General features: G+C 44.4%; 1 protein-coding gene across 1 annotated transcript in view; it reads left to right on the forward strand.

The window, feature by feature from the left end:
- Positions 1-7,329: 7,329 nt before the first annotated feature.
- Positions 7,330-21,174, forward strand: part of LOC123724463 (semaphorin-3E) — a 48,529-nt gene continuing 34,684 nt past the window's right edge. The window contains exon 1 of the mRNA XM_082957238.1: positions 7,330-8,708. Within this exon, the coding sequence (XP_082813364.1) occupies positions 8,519-8,708 (190 nt within the window). The 5' untranslated portion in view covers positions 7,330-8,518. The remainder of the gene's footprint in view (positions 8,709-21,174) is intronic.

A 21,174-nucleotide genomic window follows, 5' to 3' on the forward strand; every position in this document is an offset into this window, starting at 1 on the left:
TATACCCGCTGCGTTTTGGTCCACTCACTACGACGCTTATGACAGAACTACCCAAAAAAAGAGGACCAAGCAGCGGAGGAAGGAGCAGCAGAGGAGCTATAAGGAGTCATAGACCTGGGAGGAGATCCTGGATGGGGCAGGACCATGGCACCAGGCTGGGGAGTACCAGCGCCCTAAGGAGGAGCTGGAAGCAGCCAAGGCGGAACGGCGCCATTACGAGGCGTTATACGCACCGAGTGGCAAGTGCGAGAGGCAGCCCCAAAACATCTTTTTTGGGGGGGCACACGAGTAGTGTGGCTAAGTCAGGCAATAGACCTGAGCCAACTCCCCATGCTTATTATTAGGAGCAACTGATCAAGAAGGCACCGAGCTATGCGGAAATGCGCACTGTATTGCCCAGACGCAGTCAAAGCCCGGTGCGGTCGATACCAGTTCCCTGCAAGTGCCATGCTAGTGTGGGCATCCAGCCAGGGAGAAGTGTGCCGGCGCAGCACATCTGGCCACCAGTGCGTCTCCAAGGCCCAGGCTACCCTGCACCTGCTCTACGCACGGCAGCCATCAGTCCTCAGCAAAGCCCAGTTCACCCTGTGCCAGCACTCCGCCCGTGCAGGGATACGCTGACAAGCCAGCCAGTAGGGGTTGTGCAAGGTGTGCGCTCCAGACCTCCAGTGCATTTTCAAGACCCGGTGTATCCTGTTCCTGCTCCTCACACTAGCCCTGTGGTGCATGTTATTGTTCTGGCACCTCCAAAGCCAGCACCATGCATCAGGCCTTTAGTGCACCTGCCCAGTCCAGTACGTCCTGTCCCTGCTCCTCGCACTAGCCCTGTGGTGCATGTTACTAGTCTGGCGCCTCCAAAGCCAGTCCCACGCACCAGGCCTTTAGTGTGCCTGCCCAGTCCAGTACGTCCTGTTCCTGCTCCTCGCACTAGCCCTGTGGTGCGTGTCACTAGTCTGGCGCCTCCAAAGCCAGTCCCACGCATCAGGCCTTCAGTGCGCAGTCACCGTCTAGAGCTTCCGGCGACAGTGCCCCGTCCAGAGCTTCCGGCGACAGTGCCCCGTCTAGAGTTTCCGGCGACAGTGCCCCGTCTAGAGCTTCCGGCGACAGTGCCCCGTCTAGAGCTTCCGGCGACAGTTCCCCGTCCAGTGCTTCCGGCAACGTCCCACAGTCCGGAACCGACAGAGACGGCCCACAGTCCGGAACCGACAGAGACGGCCCACAGTCCGGACCCAACAGAGACGGCCCACTGTCCGGCGCAGCCAGAGTCGCCCGCCAGTCCGGCGCAGCCAGAGTCGCCCGCCAGTCCGGCGCAGCCAGAGTCGCCCGCCAGTCCGGCGCAGCCAGAGTCGCCCGCCAGTCCGGCGCAGCCAGAGTCGCCCGCCAGTCCGGCGCAGCCAGAGTCGCCCGCCAGTCCGGCGCAGCCAGAGTCGCCCGCCATTCCGGCGCAGCCAAAGTCGCCCCTCAGCCCAGAGCCTTCAGCGGTGGGCTACAGCCCTGAGCCTTCAGCAGGGGTGGACAGGTTAGAGTGGGGATTAAGCCCGGAGCCAGAGCCACCTCCGTGGGGGGAGGTTTGGGAAGGGGGGGTGTAGCACGGAAGCCGTCGGTGACGGTAGCCACCCTCCCTTCCCTCCCTTTAGTTGGGGTTAATTTTGTGTTTTGTTTGAGGTGCATACGGGGTCTGCACCTTTGGGGGGGGGGGGGTACTGTCACGTCCTGACCAGTAAAGGGGGTTATTTGTTATTGTAGTTTGGTCAGGGCGTGGCAGGGGGTGTTTGTCTTATGTGTTTCGGGGTTTTTGGTTTATGTTCTATGTTAGTATATTTCTATGTTTGTTCTAGTGTGTCTATTTCTATGTTTACGTTTCTTGGGTTGACCTTCAATTGGAGGCAGCTGTTCCTCGTTGCCTCTAATTGAAGGTCCTATTTAGTAGGGGTGTTTTTCCATGGGATTTGTGGGTAGTTGTCTCCATGTACTGTCAGTGAACCTTACAGGACTGTTTTTCGTCGTTTGTTTAGTATAATTGTTTTTGTTTTTGTTTTCTTCAATAAAAGAAGATGAGCATACATATACCCGCTGCGTTTTGGTCCACTCACTACGACGCTTATGACACTCGAGTGGTTTAAGGGAAAACATTTAAATGTCTTGGAATGGCCTTGTCAAAGCCCAGACCTCAATCCAATTGAGAATCTGTGGTATGATTCAAGGATTGCTGTACACCAGCGGAACCCATCCAACTTGAAGGAGCTGGAGCAGTTTTGTCTTGAAGAATGGGCAAAATCCCAGTGGATAGATTTGCCAAGCATATAAAGACATGCCCCAAGAGACTTGCAGCTGTAATTGCTGCAAAAGGTGGCTCTACAAAGTATTGACTTTGAGGGGGTGGGGGGGTGAATAGTTATGCACGCTCAAGTTTTCTTTTTTTTAGTCTTATTTCATGTTTGTTTCACAATAAAATATTTAGCATCTTCAAAGTGGTAGGCGTGTTGTGTAAATTAAATGATAGAAACCCCCCAAAAATCCATTTTAATTCCAGGTTGTAAGGCAACAAAATAGGAAAAATGCCAATGGGGTGAATACTTTCGCAAGCCACTGTACTTAAGTACATTTAAAACCGGATACTTTTAGTCTTTTACTCAAGTAGTATTTTACTGGGTGACTTTCACTGTTACTTGAGTCATTATCTATTAAGATATCGTTTCTTTTACTCAAGTATGACGATTGAGTACTTTTTCCACCGCTGCTATTGTGTGTGTGTTTGCATGAGTTGTTCAGTCTCAGACAATCAGTGTGTCTCTGGTTTGGGGTGAGTCTTTTTGCCTCTATGTCACTTGAAAGGGACTGTGGCTACATGGAGACTGATAGAAAGTGGCAGGACCTTTCCCCTGTTTCCCCTGTTTCCCCTGTTTCCCCTGTAGCTCTGTTCATGGTGGTCTTGTCCTGGAGCAGGATGGCAGCTCTCTGATTCAATTAAAAACACCACCAATCTAGCACACACACACCCACACACACACACACACACACTCACACATACACACACAAAGCATTCCACAGTGGTCTTTGTAATTCACAACATCCCTCAGATACAGCTCTCTCTCAGATCCAGTTTCACATTCTTCTGTTCCATACCACTTTAATAATATGCTCTGCACTGAACGACAATGGCATGTCATTTGTCATAAACTGGTATAAATGAGTGGAGGGTTGAAAGTTGTTGTAATGACAGCCATTGACAGGTGTCATGCCAACCCTTATGATGGTCATTTGTCAGTATGTTAGCTCCACAAATCGAATCAGAATGGGAATATTCCATAAACAAGGTCAACTAAAGCAGAGGTCAGGAGAGAGAAAGACCTCAGGTCTCCCCAGTCATAAAGCCAACCGTGTCATAGTGCTTTTCAAATGTTTTTTCAATTCCGCTCCTCTGTTCTGTTCTCCTGAACCCAAACGTTACAACCATAAATACACATGTCACCAGGCCTAGCATGATGAATGACAATACACAGGAGGCTTGATAGGCACTTCACGTTGTCACACACACACAGATCAGTACATTTCAGAGTGCTCCGTATGATGGATGATAATATACAGCAGCTTTGACGATCACTTCCGCAGATCACTTGAGCGGTGTAACCCAGCCTTCCGCTGAACCATCTCTGACTAGGCCTGGGTTTCACATTACTGGCACTATACACAGGGAAACAGTCTGTCCAGGGAGCCCAAGCACAGTACGGGCTCTGAGCCAACATGGTGGCCACATAGCTTCCATAACTTCATGGAATGTCTGACCAGGTGAGCTGCTCAGAAATTATCTCTGGTGTCTGACAACGGGAGGGAAGAAGAGAGGGAAAGGGGAAAGAAGGGAAATGGGGTCGGGGTTCAGGGAGCTATATAAGAAGTTGATGAGCTGTACCAATACAGGCAGAGGACAAGTGATATTTTTTACGTGTGTCTGCCGAGTGCATTCAATGTGCTGGGAGAGTGAGGGTGCAGGGCTGTACCAACTAAGGAACTAGACAGCCCAGATATATGTCATCTATGAGTGTTCAACAACATTCTGTTGGCCAACCATAACAGACCTGGATTCTCAGTCAGAGTGCTTCAGATCTACCTTTCCTCTCTCCCTCTCCTTCTGTCCTCTCTACCTCCATACATTTCTATCTCTCCCAGAGCTACTAAACTGATGGTATCAGAGTTTCACAACACGCCAAACACTGAATGGGCTCACGGACGGATGGACACAAACACACACACACAATACTGAGAAATCACACAGTACATGTGTGCCGAGCCATATGACGTGCACCTGTGTAAACGGGCCTAGTATCTGGTGGCTCTGTAGAACAGTGGGTCCTCTCTGCTTCTGAACACTGCTGGAGAAGAGTAGTAGCCATCCCTGATCCCGGCCTGACCTCTGAGCATGGGGTCTGGTATATACACACTACACGCTCTCTGCTGCTGCTGTGCACTGTGGCGTGTGTGTGTGTGTGTGTGTGTGTGTGTGTGTGTGTGTGTGCGCGTGCGTGCGTGTGTGTGTGCGCGCGTGCGTGCGTGCGTGTGGAGTGCATGTGTGCATGTTGCGTTCGTGCGTGCATGAGCCCATGCATACGACTCTGTGTGTATATGTGTGTGTGTGTGTTGGTGTGTGCAGGAAAAGTCGTTGGACAGAGGCGGATATTGACCCAACATTAACATGAGTGAAAATATTTGGACTGTGTGAGGAGACCTTGAGAGGAACTCCTGGATATGGCATAGTAAAACAAACCATCGACAACAACAGTCATTCACACTATCGCTCCCAGACGTTTTGGTAAAGCTTGCTACGTGTTTGTCTAAGAGGAAGCATAGTGAGGCTTCTTTGTTACAGGCCAGGTGGGTAACAGTGAAACGTTTGGTAATGAATATAAAACAGCCAGATATGTCAAGATCAGATGTTTTAAATGTTAACGGACCTCAGATAACCTATATGGAAATATGTCCAATCCCCGACTTTTGCCTGATTCTTGATTCCAAATTAATAAGGGGATGTTGGAATACAACAGTGAATACTGTACATTCACACAGACTCCTCTCCTCTCCTCTCCTCTCCTCTCCTCTCCTCTCCTCTCCTCTCCTCTCCTCTCCTCTCCTCTCCTCTCCTCTCCTCTCCTCTCCTCTCCTTTCTCCCCTCTCCTCTCCAGAAACAGGGATAGTGAAAGAGAGAGGGGTGGAATGGGGTGAGAGGAAGAAAAGGAGATCATTCACAAGAGATAGATGGCAGACAGCTGGTTGACTAAGAGGGTGGAATAAAAGGGGTGTATACTATGAATGACAATGTTAAATCATATCTGAATGATCCCTACCATTACACTGAGAAAGACAGTAATAAGAAAGAGTGTAATAAGGACGGAGTGTAATAATGAGTGTAATACAAAGGAAGGAGTGTAATAAGGAAGGAGTGTAGTAATAAGGAGTGTAATACGAAGGAAAGAGTGTAATAAGGAAGGAGTGTAATAAGAAAGAAGGAGTGTAATAAGAAAGAAGGAGTGTAATAAGAAAGAAGGAGTGTAATAAGAAAGAAGGAGTGTAATAAGAAGGAGGGTAATAAGAAGGAAGGAGTCTAATAAGGAAGGAATGTAAGAAGGAAGGAGTGTAATAAGAAGGAGTGTAATAAGGAAGGAGTGTAATAAGAAGGAGTGTAATAAGGAGTGTAATAAGGAAGGACTGTAATAACAAGGAATGTAATAAGAAGGAGTGTAATAAGAAGGAGTGTAATAAGGAAGTCATGTAATAAGAAGGAAGGAGTGTAATAAGAAGGAAGGAGTGTAATAAGGACGGAGTGTAATAATGAAGGAGTGTAATAAGAAGGAGTGTAATAAGAAGGAGTGTAATAAGACGGAGTGTAAGAACGAAGGAGATGCACATCAGAGTGATTTCAAATGTGGAAAATAATCTGATAACTATTCCACTCACCTCCTCCTCAACAACAGATAATGATTTATAATTAAGGGTTGTTAACATAACTGTGTGTGTGTGTGTGTGTGTGTGTGTGTGTGTGTGTGTGTGTGTGTGTGTGTGTGTGTGTGTGTGTGTGTGTGTGTGTGTGTGTGCGTGTGCGCGTGTGTGTGTGTGTGAGTGAGTGAGTGTGCGTGCCTGTGTGCATGCGTGTGTAATGAGAGCTCTGTTGTGTTCAGCCAGTGAACAGGTGCAGAGTGGGAGTTAGAGTCATTCGACCTCTGGGAGGACAGCTGCTTCTCTATGGACCATGATCCTCTCTGCTCCTGACTTAAGCATCCTTTATAATCAAAGAATCCATGCCGATGGATACACACTATATGTCAACTGCGGGCTTACACTCTCTCTCTCTCCCCCTTGTTTTCTCTCTCAACTTTGGAAGCAAGTGATCGGTCTCTTTTGAGATGCGGTTCTATTTCCTGCTTATCACACGTATCCTGCACATACTGTGTAATGGAATCAACAGACCAATGTGGGAAGGACTGCAATTAGAAGAGTTGTGTCAGTGGTTACACATGTATTTCAAACATCAGAGAAACATCCTATCACAACTGTAACTCTGCTAAGCCTGAACCGTATCAGATCTCCTGGTTGTATACCAATCACACAGCTAGAGAATAATAATACATATTAAGGCTGTCATGGTGATATTTTTATCACATACATACACACACCCAGACACACACAACACTTTCATCATACAGAATGCACAAAATTCAGTGAGCAAAAGAACTGTAACGTTTCAAATAGATCCATGTAATTGGAGGTAATCAGATTCACAGAAATGGTCTCCTTGAAGAAAATGGAAAGACAAAAAAGAAAACAAAGGACTCCAAAGAGGGGGACATTTGTTCACTGTTATAAACACAATAAGGAGTGTTGACCATATCTGTCACAGGCTACACACAAACACACAGCTTGGAGAAAGAACAGACAGTAACAGCAGGATCTTCTGGAGAAGAGAACACACTAATAACAGGGCTTCAGACAGATGAGAGAGAAGAGGGGGAGAAGGGAGACAGAGAGGAAGGGAATGAGAGAGATACAGTGGAGATAAAGGAGAGAAGGAAAGTGGAAAGTGACAAGTGAGAGTACAATTTTAAACAAAAAGCTAATAAAGAGTGAGAAATAAGGGTCAGAGGGGAAAGGAAAGAGAGAGAAGGAGATAAAAGAAGAGGGAGAAACTAAAGAGTCAGGATAAACTTTGGCTCTGGTCCATGTTAATGCTGCAGGAGAAGGGCGGTCGGGGGAAGAAGTGGAGGAGGACAGGGAGAGAGGGAGGAGAGGAGATGAGAGGTGGTGGGCTGTGCTGTGCGTTGCAGTGCTGTGTGGCGCGTGGAGAAGCAGTATTTCTTGGAGCAGAGCAGGGGAGAGGCTGACCCTGAGATACAGGGTCAGGCTGCACTTCAGCTGTCAGAGAGAGAGACTGCGAGAGAGAGAGTGAGAGCGAAATTGAGGACAGATAGGAGAGAGAGTGAGAGAGAGAGAGACAGAGAGAGAGAGAGACAGAGAGAGGGAGAGAGAGAGAGAGAGATTGACGAGTGATAGGAGAGAGAGAGAGAGAGCGAGAGGAAGAGAGAAAGAGAGAAGGAGAGCGAAAGAGAGAGAGAGTGGGGAAAGAGAGAGGGAGAGAGAGATGTTTCTTCTCATTAGCAGGAGTCAAACATCAGCCTTGAGAAGGAAAATTAATGAATTAATGAATGGCACACACACACTGGTATGTATCCTCACCTCTGAGGAGTGGAAGCAGTATACATTAGTGAACACGGTTGTTTGGATCCTCCTTGCCTGATCAGAGAGGAGAGAGAGAGAGAGAGAGAGAGAGAGAGAGAGAGAGAGAGAGAGAGAGAGAGCGCAAGAGAAACATCCCAAGAGAGACAGAGAAAGAGAGAAAGAGAGAGAGAGAGAGAGAGAGAGTCTCCCTCTGCCTCTTCGGCTTCTCCTGGGCTAGTGGCAAGACACTGACTCTCTTGGATCCTGGAAGAACACAAGCTGAGGATACCACAATGCTGCCTTAGACAGAATGACAGAACACACAGCAGCACTTTGGAAGGACTATCAGCAGTATTTATTTTCCTTCATTTGTTCAGATAGAAAGAAGATACAACATCCCTGCCAGGCTGCCACAAGAACGACAGTCAGTCGGACAGACGGACAGAGAGCAGCAGTGGTCATGCAGCTCGGGCTGTAACAGCTGGAGTACTCTCTCTCGCCTGAAGCAATTGGTTTTAGGAGCTAAGTTCCTCACTCCCTCTCAATCACTGAATCATAGTCCTGTAGGATCTCCTCTCATAAAGATGGACACAATACTGCAGTAGCCCCTACAGACTGAGACAGAACAGTCCAGCTCCACTTGGAGATCAGTAGAAGGAAAGTGTGGATTCTTCCCTCTCGGAGGGCTGAGATATCTGCGATACCTCTGGTCAGAGACTGGATTGCTGCCTTTTCCTATGGAGGACAGTTTGATGATGATACTGTATATCTGATTCAGTATAACATACTCTGGTCATAGAGCCTGGACTCTCCCATGTGGATATTTCCTACTCTTCCCTTGGACTTCAGTGGTGATTCACACTGGATTGGCTTACTCCCTGTCCGGTGTGTGTGTGTCAGGATGGAGTGTGTAAAGAGTGTGTCTCTGATTCTGAGTGTTTTCCTGTTGAGCTCAGCACACTCAGCCCAGAGCGTCTACCCCAGAATACGACTCTCCCATAAAGGTAGGAATCAGGAACGTTAGTATGTGCGTGCTGGCTAAGCGTCATCATTTATGACATATTCATGCACAGTGTTCTCTATAGTCCTAACTAGTCAAAGCATGCTAACATTTTTGTTCCAGTTATGTCACAGCAGGTGTGTCAGTGACAATATAGAATGTTTACTAATAGACACCTCTGCACAACCCCTTAACAATTTGGAGAAACAAGTTATTACTTTACTAAACTGCTCGTATTCATCACTAAGTGTATAGCTAGCCACAGTATCATCTCTGCTGTTAGAAACTGTTAATGAGTATTTGAGATTACTCTATGTAAGACGTAAGAGGACCTAAACTCATCTATGACATTGTAAAGTGGGTTTCTCCATGTGATTATCTTGGTATTTTATTAGGATCCCCATTAGCTGTTGCAATAGCAGAAGCTACTCTTCCTGGGGTCCACACAGAACATGAAACAGTCAAAGGTTTGGACACACCTACTCATTCAAGGGTTTTTATTTATTTTTTATATTTTCTACATTGTAGAATAATATTGAAGAACTCAAAACTATGAAATAACAGATATGGAATCATGTAGTAACCAAAAAAATGTTAAACAAATCAAATTATATTTTATATTTTAGATTCTTCAAAGTAGCCATCCTTTGCCTTGATGACAGTTTTGCACACTATTGGCATCCTCTCAACCAGCTTCACCTGGAATGCTTTTCTAACAATCTTGAAGGAGTTCCCACTTATGCTGAGCACTTATTTTCCTTCACTCTGCGGTCCAACTCATCCCAAACCATCTCAATTGGGTTGAGGTGGGTTATTGTGGAGGCCAGGTCATCTGATGCAGCACTCCATCACTCTCCTTCTTGGTCAAATAGCCTTTACACAGCCTGGAGGTGAGTTGGGTCATTGTCCTGTTGAAAAACAAATAATACTCCCACTAAGCGCAAACCAGATGGGAGGGCATATCGCTGCAGAATGCTGTGGTAGCCATGCTGGTTAAGTGTGCCTTGAATTCTAAATAAATCACTGACAGTATCACCAGCAAAGCACCCCCACACCATCACACGTCCTCCTCCATGCTTCACGGTGGGAACCACACAAGCAGATATCATCCGTTCACCTACTCTGCGTCTCACAAATAAACGGAACCAAAAATCTCAAATTTGGACTCATCAGACCAAAGGACAGATTTCCACTGGTCTAACGTCCATTGCTCATAATTCTTGGACCAAGCAAGTCTCTTCTTCTTATTGGTGTCCCTTACTAGTGATTTCTTTGCAGCAATATCGACCAATAAGGCCTGATTCACACAGTCTCCTCTGAATAGTGGATGTTGAGATGTGTTTGTTACTTGAACTCTGTGAAGCATTTATTTGGGCAGCAATTTCTAAGACTGGTAACTCTAATGAACTTATCTTCTGCAGCAGAGGTAACTCTGGGTCTTCCTTTCCTGTGGCGGTACTCATGAGAGCCAGTTTCATCGTAGCGCTTGATGGTTTTTGCGACTGCACTTGAAGAAACTTTCGAAGTTCTTGAAAGTTCTTTTCCGTATTGACTGACCTTCATGTCTTAAAGTAATGATGGACTGCCATTTCTCTTTGCTTATTTCAGATGTTCTTGCCATAATATGGACTTGATATTTTACCAAATAGGGATATCTTCTGTATATCAACCCTTCCTTGTCACAACACAACTGATTGGCTCAAACGCATTAAGAAGGAAAGAAATTCCACAAATGAACTTTTAAGAAGGCACACCTGTTAAATGAAATGCATTCCAGGTGTCTACCTCATGAAGCTGGTTGAGAGAATGCCAAGAGTGTGCAAAGCTGTAATCAATGCAAAGGATGGCTGCTTTGAAGACTGAAATATAAAATATATTTTGATTTGTCTAACACTTTCTTGGTTACTACATGATTCCATATGTGTTATTTCATAGTTTTGATTTCTTCACTATTATTCTACAATGTAGAAAATAGTAAAAATAAAGAAAACCCTTGAATGAGTAGGTGTGTCCAAACTTTTGACTGGCACTGTACATTTAAAAATGGCACACTTCTTGTTGTTGACTAGAGGATTGTTTTCTTCCTCTGGCCACGGTGGCTGGCATTCCACAATGTGGCATTCTACTGTTATGCTGGTAGGATGAGAGAGGGGCACACTGGTAAGGTTATGGTGGTGTGTGTGTGTGTGTGTGTGTGTGTGTGTGTGTGTGTGTGTGTGTGTGTGTGTGTGTGTGTGTGTGTGTGTGTGTGTGTGTGTGTGGTGTTTGCAGTGTATATCTTAGGGAGTATGAGGGCTCTGTCTTTGTAGTTAAGTCTGTAGTTAACACAACCTCTTTTCTCTCTTCACTGTGTCTTTGATCACTATAGCAACAGTAACACACATACTGTAATTCCACATAAAAAGGTGTCGGCCATAGTTAAGAGTATGTGTGGAATTGTCCTGGTCAATAAATAGGATATGTGTAAGGGGCAAAGCAGTGAGTTTGTCCTGGGAGTAGAACAGCGTGGTTTATCCAAATGGTACCCCACTATGAAGGCTCACTGGGGCCTGTTTGTAATATTTTCCCTCTCTTATCACCATGCTAGTTTAGATAACATCTCACAGTAAATTACCTTAATAAATACAGATATAGGATATTCATTTGAGCCAGTTTGCTACAGCAGGAAAATAATCCTGCAGGAACAGGAAATGTGAATTATTATGTTGATTATAATTATTGGACATTTTTGTAGGGGTTGATACATTTTTTGTTGAGGCAAATCAAGTCTGACATTTTAAAGTGGAATTACAAACTTTAGAAGCCTTTTTTAAACTCAAATACACTACAAGTTTACATTTCCTGCTGTGCAAATTCTCAGCAACAAAATAGTGATCAAATGAAAATCCTATATCTGTAGAAGGAGGAGGGAGAGGGAAAGAGAAGGGAGAGAGTAGGAAAGGAGAGCTAAAAAGGGATGAATAACTGAAAAAGTGAAGAAGAAAAAGAATGCTAGAAGAAGGGAAAGAAGGGAGAGACGAGCCCGGGAGGCAGGGAAGGAAAGACCGAGAGAGATGAGAAATGGTAGAAATGGAGAGGAGAAACAGAAATAAGGGAGGGAGAGAGTATGGTTTGTTTGCTAAGTGAAGTGTGTTAGGCTGGTATACTGACAGAATCCCTTGCTGAGTGTTGAGTTGTGCTGATGTGTTCAGTCATAAACGTCACATCAATTACAGTAATAACACTGACATTCATATTTCACCTGAGTCATTACTAACCTGGGGGAGAGAAGCTCCACTGACTGATTTACACACACAGCGGGACAGAGAGAGAGAAAGAGAAAGAGTTAGAGTGAGAGCAAGAGAGAGGATAAGAGAGAGAGAGAGAAAGGCAGACAGATGGAGGAAGACACACCACAGGAGAGGAGAGGAGTGGAGAGGAGCGAAGAGACGGTGGGCACTGGAACAGGCCTGTGGCTACCCCCATCCACCATGAACTTGTTCCAAAGTTCTATTTCAAGCTCTCTCATACTGAACTCGATCTTAAACAAACTTTCATTTTGTCTGCTGTATGTCTCCTCTCCCTCAGTCCACCCTTTTCCACTCCATCGCTGTCTCTCCCCCATCATTCTCTTACTCAAAATCAAATCGAAGTTTATTGGTCACGTACACAGATTTGCAGATGTTATCGCAGGTGCAGAGAACTGCTTGTTTTTCTAGCTCCAACAGTGCAGTAATTATAAAAATTATAATTATAATAAAAAACAGAATCCAGAAGAAAAATAAAATATATATTTTATATAGGATGGGCAATGACTAGAATACAGTATATACAGTTGAAGTCGGACGTTTACATACACTTAGGTTGGAGTCATTAAATCTCGTTTTTCAACCACTCCACAAATTTGTTGTTAGCAAACTATAGTTTTGGCAAGTCGGTTATGACATCTACTTTGTGCATGAGACAATTCATTTCTCCAACAATTGTTTACAGACAGATTATTTCACTTATAATTCACTGTATCACAATTCCAGTGGGTCAGAAGTTTACATACACTAAGTTGACTGTGCCTTTACACAGCTTGGAAAATTCCCAAAAATTATATCATGGCTTTAAAAGCTTCTGATAGGCTAATTGACATCATTTAAGTCAATTGGAGGTGTAACTGTGGATGTATTTAAAGGCCTACCTTCAAACTCAATGCCTCTTCGCTTGACATCATGGGAAAATCAAAAGAAATCAGAAAAATAATTGTAGACCTCCACAAGTCTGGTTCATCCTTGGGAGCAATTTCCAAACGCCTGAAGGTACCACGTTCATCTGTACAAACAATAGTACGCAAGTATAAACACCATGGGACCACGCAGCCGTCATACCGCTCAGGAAGGAGACACGTTCTGTCTCCTAGACATGAACGTACTTTGGTTTGAAAAGTGCAAATCAATCCCAGAACAACAGCAAAGGACCTTGTGAAGATGCTGGAGGAAACAGGTACAAAAGTATCTATATCCACAGTAAAACTGTCACATACCATGACACTGGAGAGATGATGCAGGTATGGGGAGTAAAACATTTAATAAAGAATGGACTTGGAGCGAGCCCTGCGGTTGCGAACAGTGCAATTGTCGTACCAGGTGGTGATACAACCCAACAGGATGCTCTCAATGGTGCATCTGTAGGAGTTTGTGAAGGTCTTAGTGGCCAAGCCAAATTGTGCTGTTGCGCCTTCTTCATGACACTGTCTGTGTAAAGGGACCATTTCAGGTCGTCAGTGATGTGCACGCCGATGAACCTGAAGGTTTTGACCCTCTCCATTCCTGTTGATGTGGATGGGGGCATGCTCTCTCTGCTGTCTCCTGTAGTCCACGATCAGATCCTTCATTTTGTTGACGCTGAGGGAGAGATTATTTTCCTGGCAACACTCCGCCAGGACTCTCACCTCCTCCCTGTAGGCTGTCTCATTGTTGTTGCTAATCAGGCAACAAAGTCATGGGTGAACAGGGAGTACAGGAGGGGGCTGAGCATGCACCCCTGTGGTGTCCCCGTGTTGAGGATCAGAGTGGCGGAGGTGTTGTTGCCTACCTTCACCACTTGGGGTCGGCCCGTCAGGAAGTCCAGGACCCAGTTGCACAGGGACAGGTTCAGACCCAGGGCCCTGAGCTTAGTGATGAGCTTGGAGGGCTCTCTTTGAAGGCTGAGATGAACAGCATTCTTGCATAGGTATTTTTCTTGTCCAGGTGGGATAGGGCAGTGTGCAGTGCAATGGCGATGGATCTGCTGGGGCGATATGAGAATTGTAGTGGGTCTAGGGTGTCCCCCCTTCCCCCCTTCTCTCCTGTAGCGTGTTCTGACTGGTAGAGCATGCTGTAGAAGGCTGCTGGTGAATCCTATCATTATGGAATGAAAAACATCTAAGCTTTAATAATAAGTGTCTCATGGTCTCTGCCAGCTTTGATTTACACCCACCTACCGACACACTGAGACACACACACAAACACAGAGAGAGAGAATAATGTCAATACTTTACCATGTGCAGGCCTTGAAGGCGGATCTGGAAAAGAGAGGAATGTGGTTAAAATCTCTGCTATTAGCCCTGAGGAACTAAACTATCACAATATTAACTATCACAATCTATCTGGATGTGGAGGAGTTTGTTTGAAATCATGGATGTAGTCATCAGAGATGTGTGACCCAGTTTCTGTCTGGCTTACAGGTGTTACAGTACTGTAGAGATCAATCAAGTCTACCCTTTAGGTTCGTGGAAATATGCTCTCAGATGGACATCCTCCAGGACTGAGTTTACAAGTCAGAATTATTTTGGGAATGTTATCAGAGCTTCCATCTCAGAGCTCTGACATTGAGATACCATCTTGTCTTCTGTGTTTATATTATCACTATCTCTTTCTCCACTCTTTCATTCCACTCATCTCCCTCTTTCCTCTCCTGCCTCTCTTCCCTGAACATTTCACCACGTGTAAGCGCAACTCTTTTCCAACACTGTTGATCTTTTCCATCAACTATAATCTCCATTTACTCTCATTCCTATCAATTGGCTTTGAAGATCTGCTTTTGGAACGAGTTGCAATCACAGATTGTCTCCAGTTTCCAAAGCAGAACACGCTTTATGAGAGCCTAATACACTCTCGTTGGGCAGTGCTTTCAGCCAATCAAAACTCTTAAATCCTAGTGGTCAAAATTGTCACATCTGTCTGATTGTCTAAAAATGGCTTCCAGAGGGATTGGTCTGGCCATAGTATTACAACGAATAGAACAGAACTCCTTATTAAAAAACACAATGAAAAACAATAACAGAGCTGTAGAATACATTACATTACTTGAAATGATATGTGGTCTTGCATCATATGTTGTCTGTGTCCTTTTTATTGTCTGTCTGTATATTCTGTTTATTGTGGAAACACCATTTCACCAAGTCAAATTCCTGTACATGCTAATGTATTTGGTAAGTAAAGGTGATTCTGGATCTGCTCATCTGCGTATTGTGGCCCTGTAGTGAACTCTTCATGGTAAAACAAGTGTTCTATCATACTGTATGTTTAATGAGAAGTTTTTACTGCTGGCATGTGTCAGAGTATGATGTGGTGGAGGCAACGGGACAAATGAAGCGATGGGGTGGAGGGAGAGATGGAGCCAACACATTATTTATCTCTCTTCTACCATCTCCATCTATCTCTGTCCTCACACTTGGCTGGAAGCTGGACCTTCACTAGGATTCCAACACAGACAGTTTTTTCAGAGTCTCAATCCAGTTATTAGCTAAAGAAATACCACAGAGAGCCAGGCATTGGACTAATTGACTTGCTATAACTATGGACAGAGTAACTAGCGACAGAGTAACTAGGGACAGAGAAACTAGGGACAGAGAAACTAGGGACAGAGTAACTAGGGACAGAGTAACTAGGGACAGAGTAACTAGGGACAGAGAAACTAGGGACAGAGTAACTAGGGACAGAGTGACTAGGGACAGAGTGACTAGGGACAGAGTGACTAGGGACAGAGTAACTAGGGACAGAGTAACTAGGGACAGAGTAACTAGGGACAGAGTGACTAGGGACAGAGTAACTAGGGACAGAGAAACTAGGGACAGAGGAACTAGGGACAGGGTAACTAGGGACAGAGTAACTAGGGACAGAGTAACTAGGGACAGAGTAACTAGGGACAGAGTAACTAGGGACAGAGTGACTAGGGACAGAGTAACTAGGGACAGAGAAACTAGGGACAGAGAAACTAGGGACAGGGTAACTAGGGACAGAGAAACTAGGGACAGAGAAACTAGGGACAGAGAAACTAGGGACAGAGAAACTAGGGACAGAGAAACTAGGGACAGAGTAACTAGGGACAGAGAAACTAGGGAGAGAGTACAGGCCTCCTTCAAACGCAGGTTATTAGCTCTCCAGTATTGGCATGTTCTCTAGGCATTGCAGACGGGGTCCTCTGATTCATACATTCCAATCTGAGTTCAAGCTTAACTGTGTCACCACACCCAGATAATAGTTACCTGTACAGAGGCTCTCCTCGTTGAATGTGTTTAAAGAGACCATTATGGGTTTAAGAATCACATTAAACTCTGAGCAAAAGTTGTTACTGAAGCTGAAAGTGAGAGGTAGTTCTCTGCTGCTTCTGATCACAGGGAAAAACATTATTATACCCCACACTAACGGCCAATTTTAATAAACATATTCCTGTTGAAAACCACAGCAATTACTGAAAAGTGAACTTTAGCATAATTCAAACAGTACCTCTGCCAAATGAATCTTTATTTAGAAAGCATAATAATTTTGTAAGATTGGTAAATATTATTTCTAAAACCTCTGATTTTCTGTGCGTGGTGAATCAAGTGCTCAGGTGATGTCAGAGTGTTTGGACAGGGATAATGTCAGATATGTTCACTTGGATAAATAAACTCCTGCCACTGCCATGTTGTAGCAGAACATTTTCCTCTCAGACAAGTCAAACAGTGAGCGCCTAAAAGCTCTCATGGCCATACTTCACCAACACACTACTTTAAACTACACATACAGTACCTTACATACTTCATACATAATTCCATGCAGTAAAAGCACACAGTTAAGACAGCTGGTGTCCCCCTATTGTAGATGGCATTCTGAGGTGATTTAAAATATGCAGAACATATTGTGCTTCATCTCTGATGCCTATTCCATCCCTGAGATGTTTAGAGTTTGCACATTTTAGATGTGTACACCACTTGCATTCTGATCATTCCTGATCCTCCATGGCTCTGTTCCACTACAATGTCTAGTCCTTGTTCCTCTGTTCAATCTTTGATATCCTACTGTGCAGTACTCAGGTAGTAATTACCAGTAAGGAGCCCCCCTCCGAGTGGTAATATAAAACCTTACTTCCCAGACTAGAACAGAAGAGAGCTGCTGTATGTGTTTAAAAGTCTTAAATGGTCTTCCCTGTGTCTCAGTTGGTAGAGCATGGTGTTTGCAACACCAGCATGGTGTGTGCAACGCCAGGGTTGTGGGTTCGATTCCCACAGGGGGGCCAGTACAAAGAAAAATGCATGAAGTGTACGAAATGTATGCATTCACTACTGTAAGTCGTTCTGGATAAGAGCGTCTGCTAAATGACTAAAATGTGAATGGCTGAGGTGGGATTGTGATGAGGAATGAGTTGGGGAATACCAGTGTTGCATGAAGCCCTGTGTTTGTTAGATGAAGTCCTGTATCTTTTAAATGAGGGAGATTTGTCTCATTAAATATAGTCTTTATATTAAGTACTGTATAAGTACCTGGATAAGATGTGAGAGGGAGATGAGCATATTCACCTCAGGAGAGGGTATTTATAGGATCTCTTTCTCTTTTTCAGTCTCTCTCTCTCTCTTTCTGTCGTGTTTGTTCTCTGTAGGTCTGTAGTGTCAAGAGGGTGAAACAGCTTGTGAGACATTTCTGCTCTGACCTTTTAACAGTACAAACACCAGGGGGAGATGAGCAGGGTTGAGAGAGAGGGAGAGAGAGAGAGAGAGAGACAGAGAGATAGAGAGAGAGAGGGACAGAGAGATAGAGAGTCAGAGAGAGCGAGAAAGAGAGAGAGAGAGACAGAGAGCGAGAGAGAGGGACAGAGAGAGAGATAGAGATAGAGAGAGAGAGGGACAGAGCAGAGAGAGAGAGAGAGAGGGACAGAGAGAGCAAGAAAGAGAGGTGAATGAGGGGATGAGAGGATGCAGTGGGTGAAATGATAGTGGGGTGAGGGATCACGGGTTAGGATATTGTGAGAGGGGGTTAGGGATGAGGCAGCGGTGATGTGAGGTAATGCAGATTTAATCAGGCAGCACAATGCAGTCTGTTTGCCTATATCTAGCACAACCACCACTTCCTCCCTTTGAATGAACCTCAGCCTTTACTACCCCCACAGACACACCATGGAGCAGATGGGGTTTAGGGTTTTAGAGACGACTGTTGCTGGGGCATCTACTCTGCTAGCTGGGCTTTAATCAAACTCCATCATAATATAATCTCTGTACACTCTCTGAGAGACTCCGTCTTTGTGTGTCTGACGTGAGCAGTGCTCAGAGATATTAGCCCTCTGATGTCTGTCTCTCTTTTGGGCTACAAGGATTTACACCCCACAAAACAATGCACAATCTAGTCACGTCAAACTTAAAACAGAGTTGGGTGAACCACATGACAGTGTGTTTGTTGTGTTGTTGATCTTTACAGGAAGTATTATGTCAGGCAATTTGGTTCTCCTGCTCTCCAGATGTAGCTATGGTCTCATTCAAAGATCACAGGTCTCATTCTTCCTTTGTCATCCAGCCGTCTCTTCTCTCTGCCTTCCCAACTCTTCCTTTTACTTTATATCCACCTCTTAGTCCACCTCTCTTCCCCTATGTTTCCCTCATGTCCTCTTCCCATCGCTCCTCTCTTCTCCCCAGCTCATCACCCCTAGCTCCTCTCTTCTCCCCCAGCTCATCACCCCTAGCCCCTCTCTTCTCCCCCAGCTCATCACCCCTAGCTCCTCTCTTCTCCCCCAGCTCATCACCCCTAGCTCCTCTGCTACTCTCTTCTCTCCCCCTTTCTTCTGTCCTGTCCTACTCCATGTGGCTCTCATTTTACTCTGTGACATCATTCCCCCATGCGTGGTGGTCTTGGAACACATGGCCATCCAACGTGCAGGCGCCACACACACTTCCCTCTGGGGACTACGGAGTCTCACGCCCCCCTGTAGAAATACAAGAAACACTCATTATTTTCCTTTATAATGCAACCCTTTTCCCATCTCTCTTTGTTTTTGATCCTGCACTACTTCATTATTCAGTAGGCTGTGTCTCTCTGCAGACAAATGGGAATGCCTGTCATCAGTACATACACTTTAACATTGAACCTGTGGTTAGAACTAACAACTTGCCAGTGGCAAGACATCAACTTCTTCCAACAAATTTAATTATTGTCTTTACCTTTCCCAAGGTTTGCCAAGGTTCATGTTTAATTGACTCCTCTGTATTCCTCTATAACTACACATCAGTGTTTCCCTCGCCACAGTTGAGAAAAGTAAAGGAAGCCTTGTTTCCTCCCAGTCTGACACACTCCACTCTCTCCCATAGTTGCTGAAAAGTTATAGCATTTCCATGGAGGGATTTAAATATTGTATTATTATTTTATTTCTCTAAATCTCTCCTGCCATCTCTCAGCACTCCCCACGCAGGAGATGAAAGGATTAGACTTGAGGGAGTCTCTCCTCTTTTTCTCTCCCTCCATTTTCCATTTGAAGTGGGAGCACTGTAAGACCTGTGTGTCTCTCTCTCGCTTTTGTTTTAGTGAACACACACTCCCTGGTTCAACTCCTTAGATGAAGAGAGGCACACACACACAGCAGCTGCAGAAGATGATAGGGAGGAGAGGAGTGGAAATCCCCTCTGTCTATAGAGACGGAACATAATTAGCTGTTTTAGATAATTATACACTGTTTGACTTGTATAAGCTCTACCTGTTACTAAGCATATCTCCGCATTATCAAATCATCATATGAAGTTTAATTCCAAAACACTATACACTGGATATCAATTTTCAGAAATGTTGGTAAATTAGCTATGGCTATTTTTTTTGGTTTATTAACCTCTCTGGGAAATGTGGAATAGTGAAATAGCAGGGCACCAAATTCAAAACAACAAAAATCTCATAATTAAAATTTCTCAAACATACAACTATTATATCCCATTTTAAAGATACACTTCTCATTAATCCAACCACATTGTCCAACATTAGATTATGTTAGGACAGCGCCGAGACAAGAAAAACCAGACAGCCATTTTCCAAGCAAGGAGAGGCGTCACAAAAAACAGAAATACAGCTAAAATGAATCACTAACTTTTGATGATCTTCATCAGATGGCACTCATAGGACTTCATGTTACACAATACATGTATGTTTTGCACGATAAAGTTCATATTTATAACCAAAAAGCCCATTTTACATTGGCATGTTATGTTCAGAAATGTTTTGCCTCCCAAAACTTCCGGTGAATGAGCACATAAATTTACAGAAATACTCATCATAAATGTTGATAAAATATTAAACTGTTATTCAAAGAATTATAGATACGCTTCTCTTTAATGCAACCTCTGTGTCAGATTTCAAAAAAACTTTACAGCGAAAGCACACTTTGCAATATTCTGAGTCCAGCGCTCAGACAACAACAAGCAATACAGATACCCGCCATTTTGGAGTCAACTAAAATCAGAAATAGCATTATAAATATTCACTTACCTTTGATGATCTTCATCAGAATGCACTCCCAGGAATCCCAGTTCCACAATAAATGTTTGTTTTGTTCAATAAAGTCCATAATTTATGTCCAAATACCTCCTTTTTGTTCACGTGTTTAGTCCACTACTCCAAATGCAGGAAGCGCGCGCAAAATGTCACGACGAAAAGTCAAGAAAGTTATATTTACGTTCGTAGAAACATGACAAACGATATATAGCATGAATCTTTAGGATATTTTTATCATAAATCTTCAGTAATATTCCAACCAGACAATTCCAATGTCTTCAGAAATGAAAAGGAACACAGCTAACTGTCACGTGAGAGCGTGCCACTGAACTCATGTCATTCTCTCAGTCATCTGACTCCAGGACCTCTTATTCTCTCCCTATTCACAGTAGAAGCATGAAACAACATTCTAAAGACTGTTGACATCTAGTGGAAGCCTTAGGAAGTGCCCTAAGTCACTGTATACTGGATAGGGAATCACTTGAAAAACTACAAACCTCAGATTTCCACACTTCCTGGTTGGATTTTTCTCAGGTTTTTGCCTGCCATATGCGTTCTGTTATACTTACAGACATCATTCAAACAGTTTTAGAAACTTCAGAGTGTTTTCTATCAAAATCTACTAATAATATGCATATCCTACCTTCTGGGCCCGAGTAGCAGGCAGTTTAATTTGGGCATGTTATTCATCTGAATTTCCGAATACTGCCCCCTGTCACCAAAAAGTTAAAGAACTTA

Source organism: Salmo salar, chromosome 10 (assembly GCF_965601325.2).
Source record: "Salmo salar chromosome 10, fSalSal1, whole genome shotgun sequence".
Taxonomy (NCBI): domain Eukaryota; kingdom Metazoa; phylum Chordata; class Actinopteri; order Salmoniformes; family Salmonidae; genus Salmo; species Salmo salar.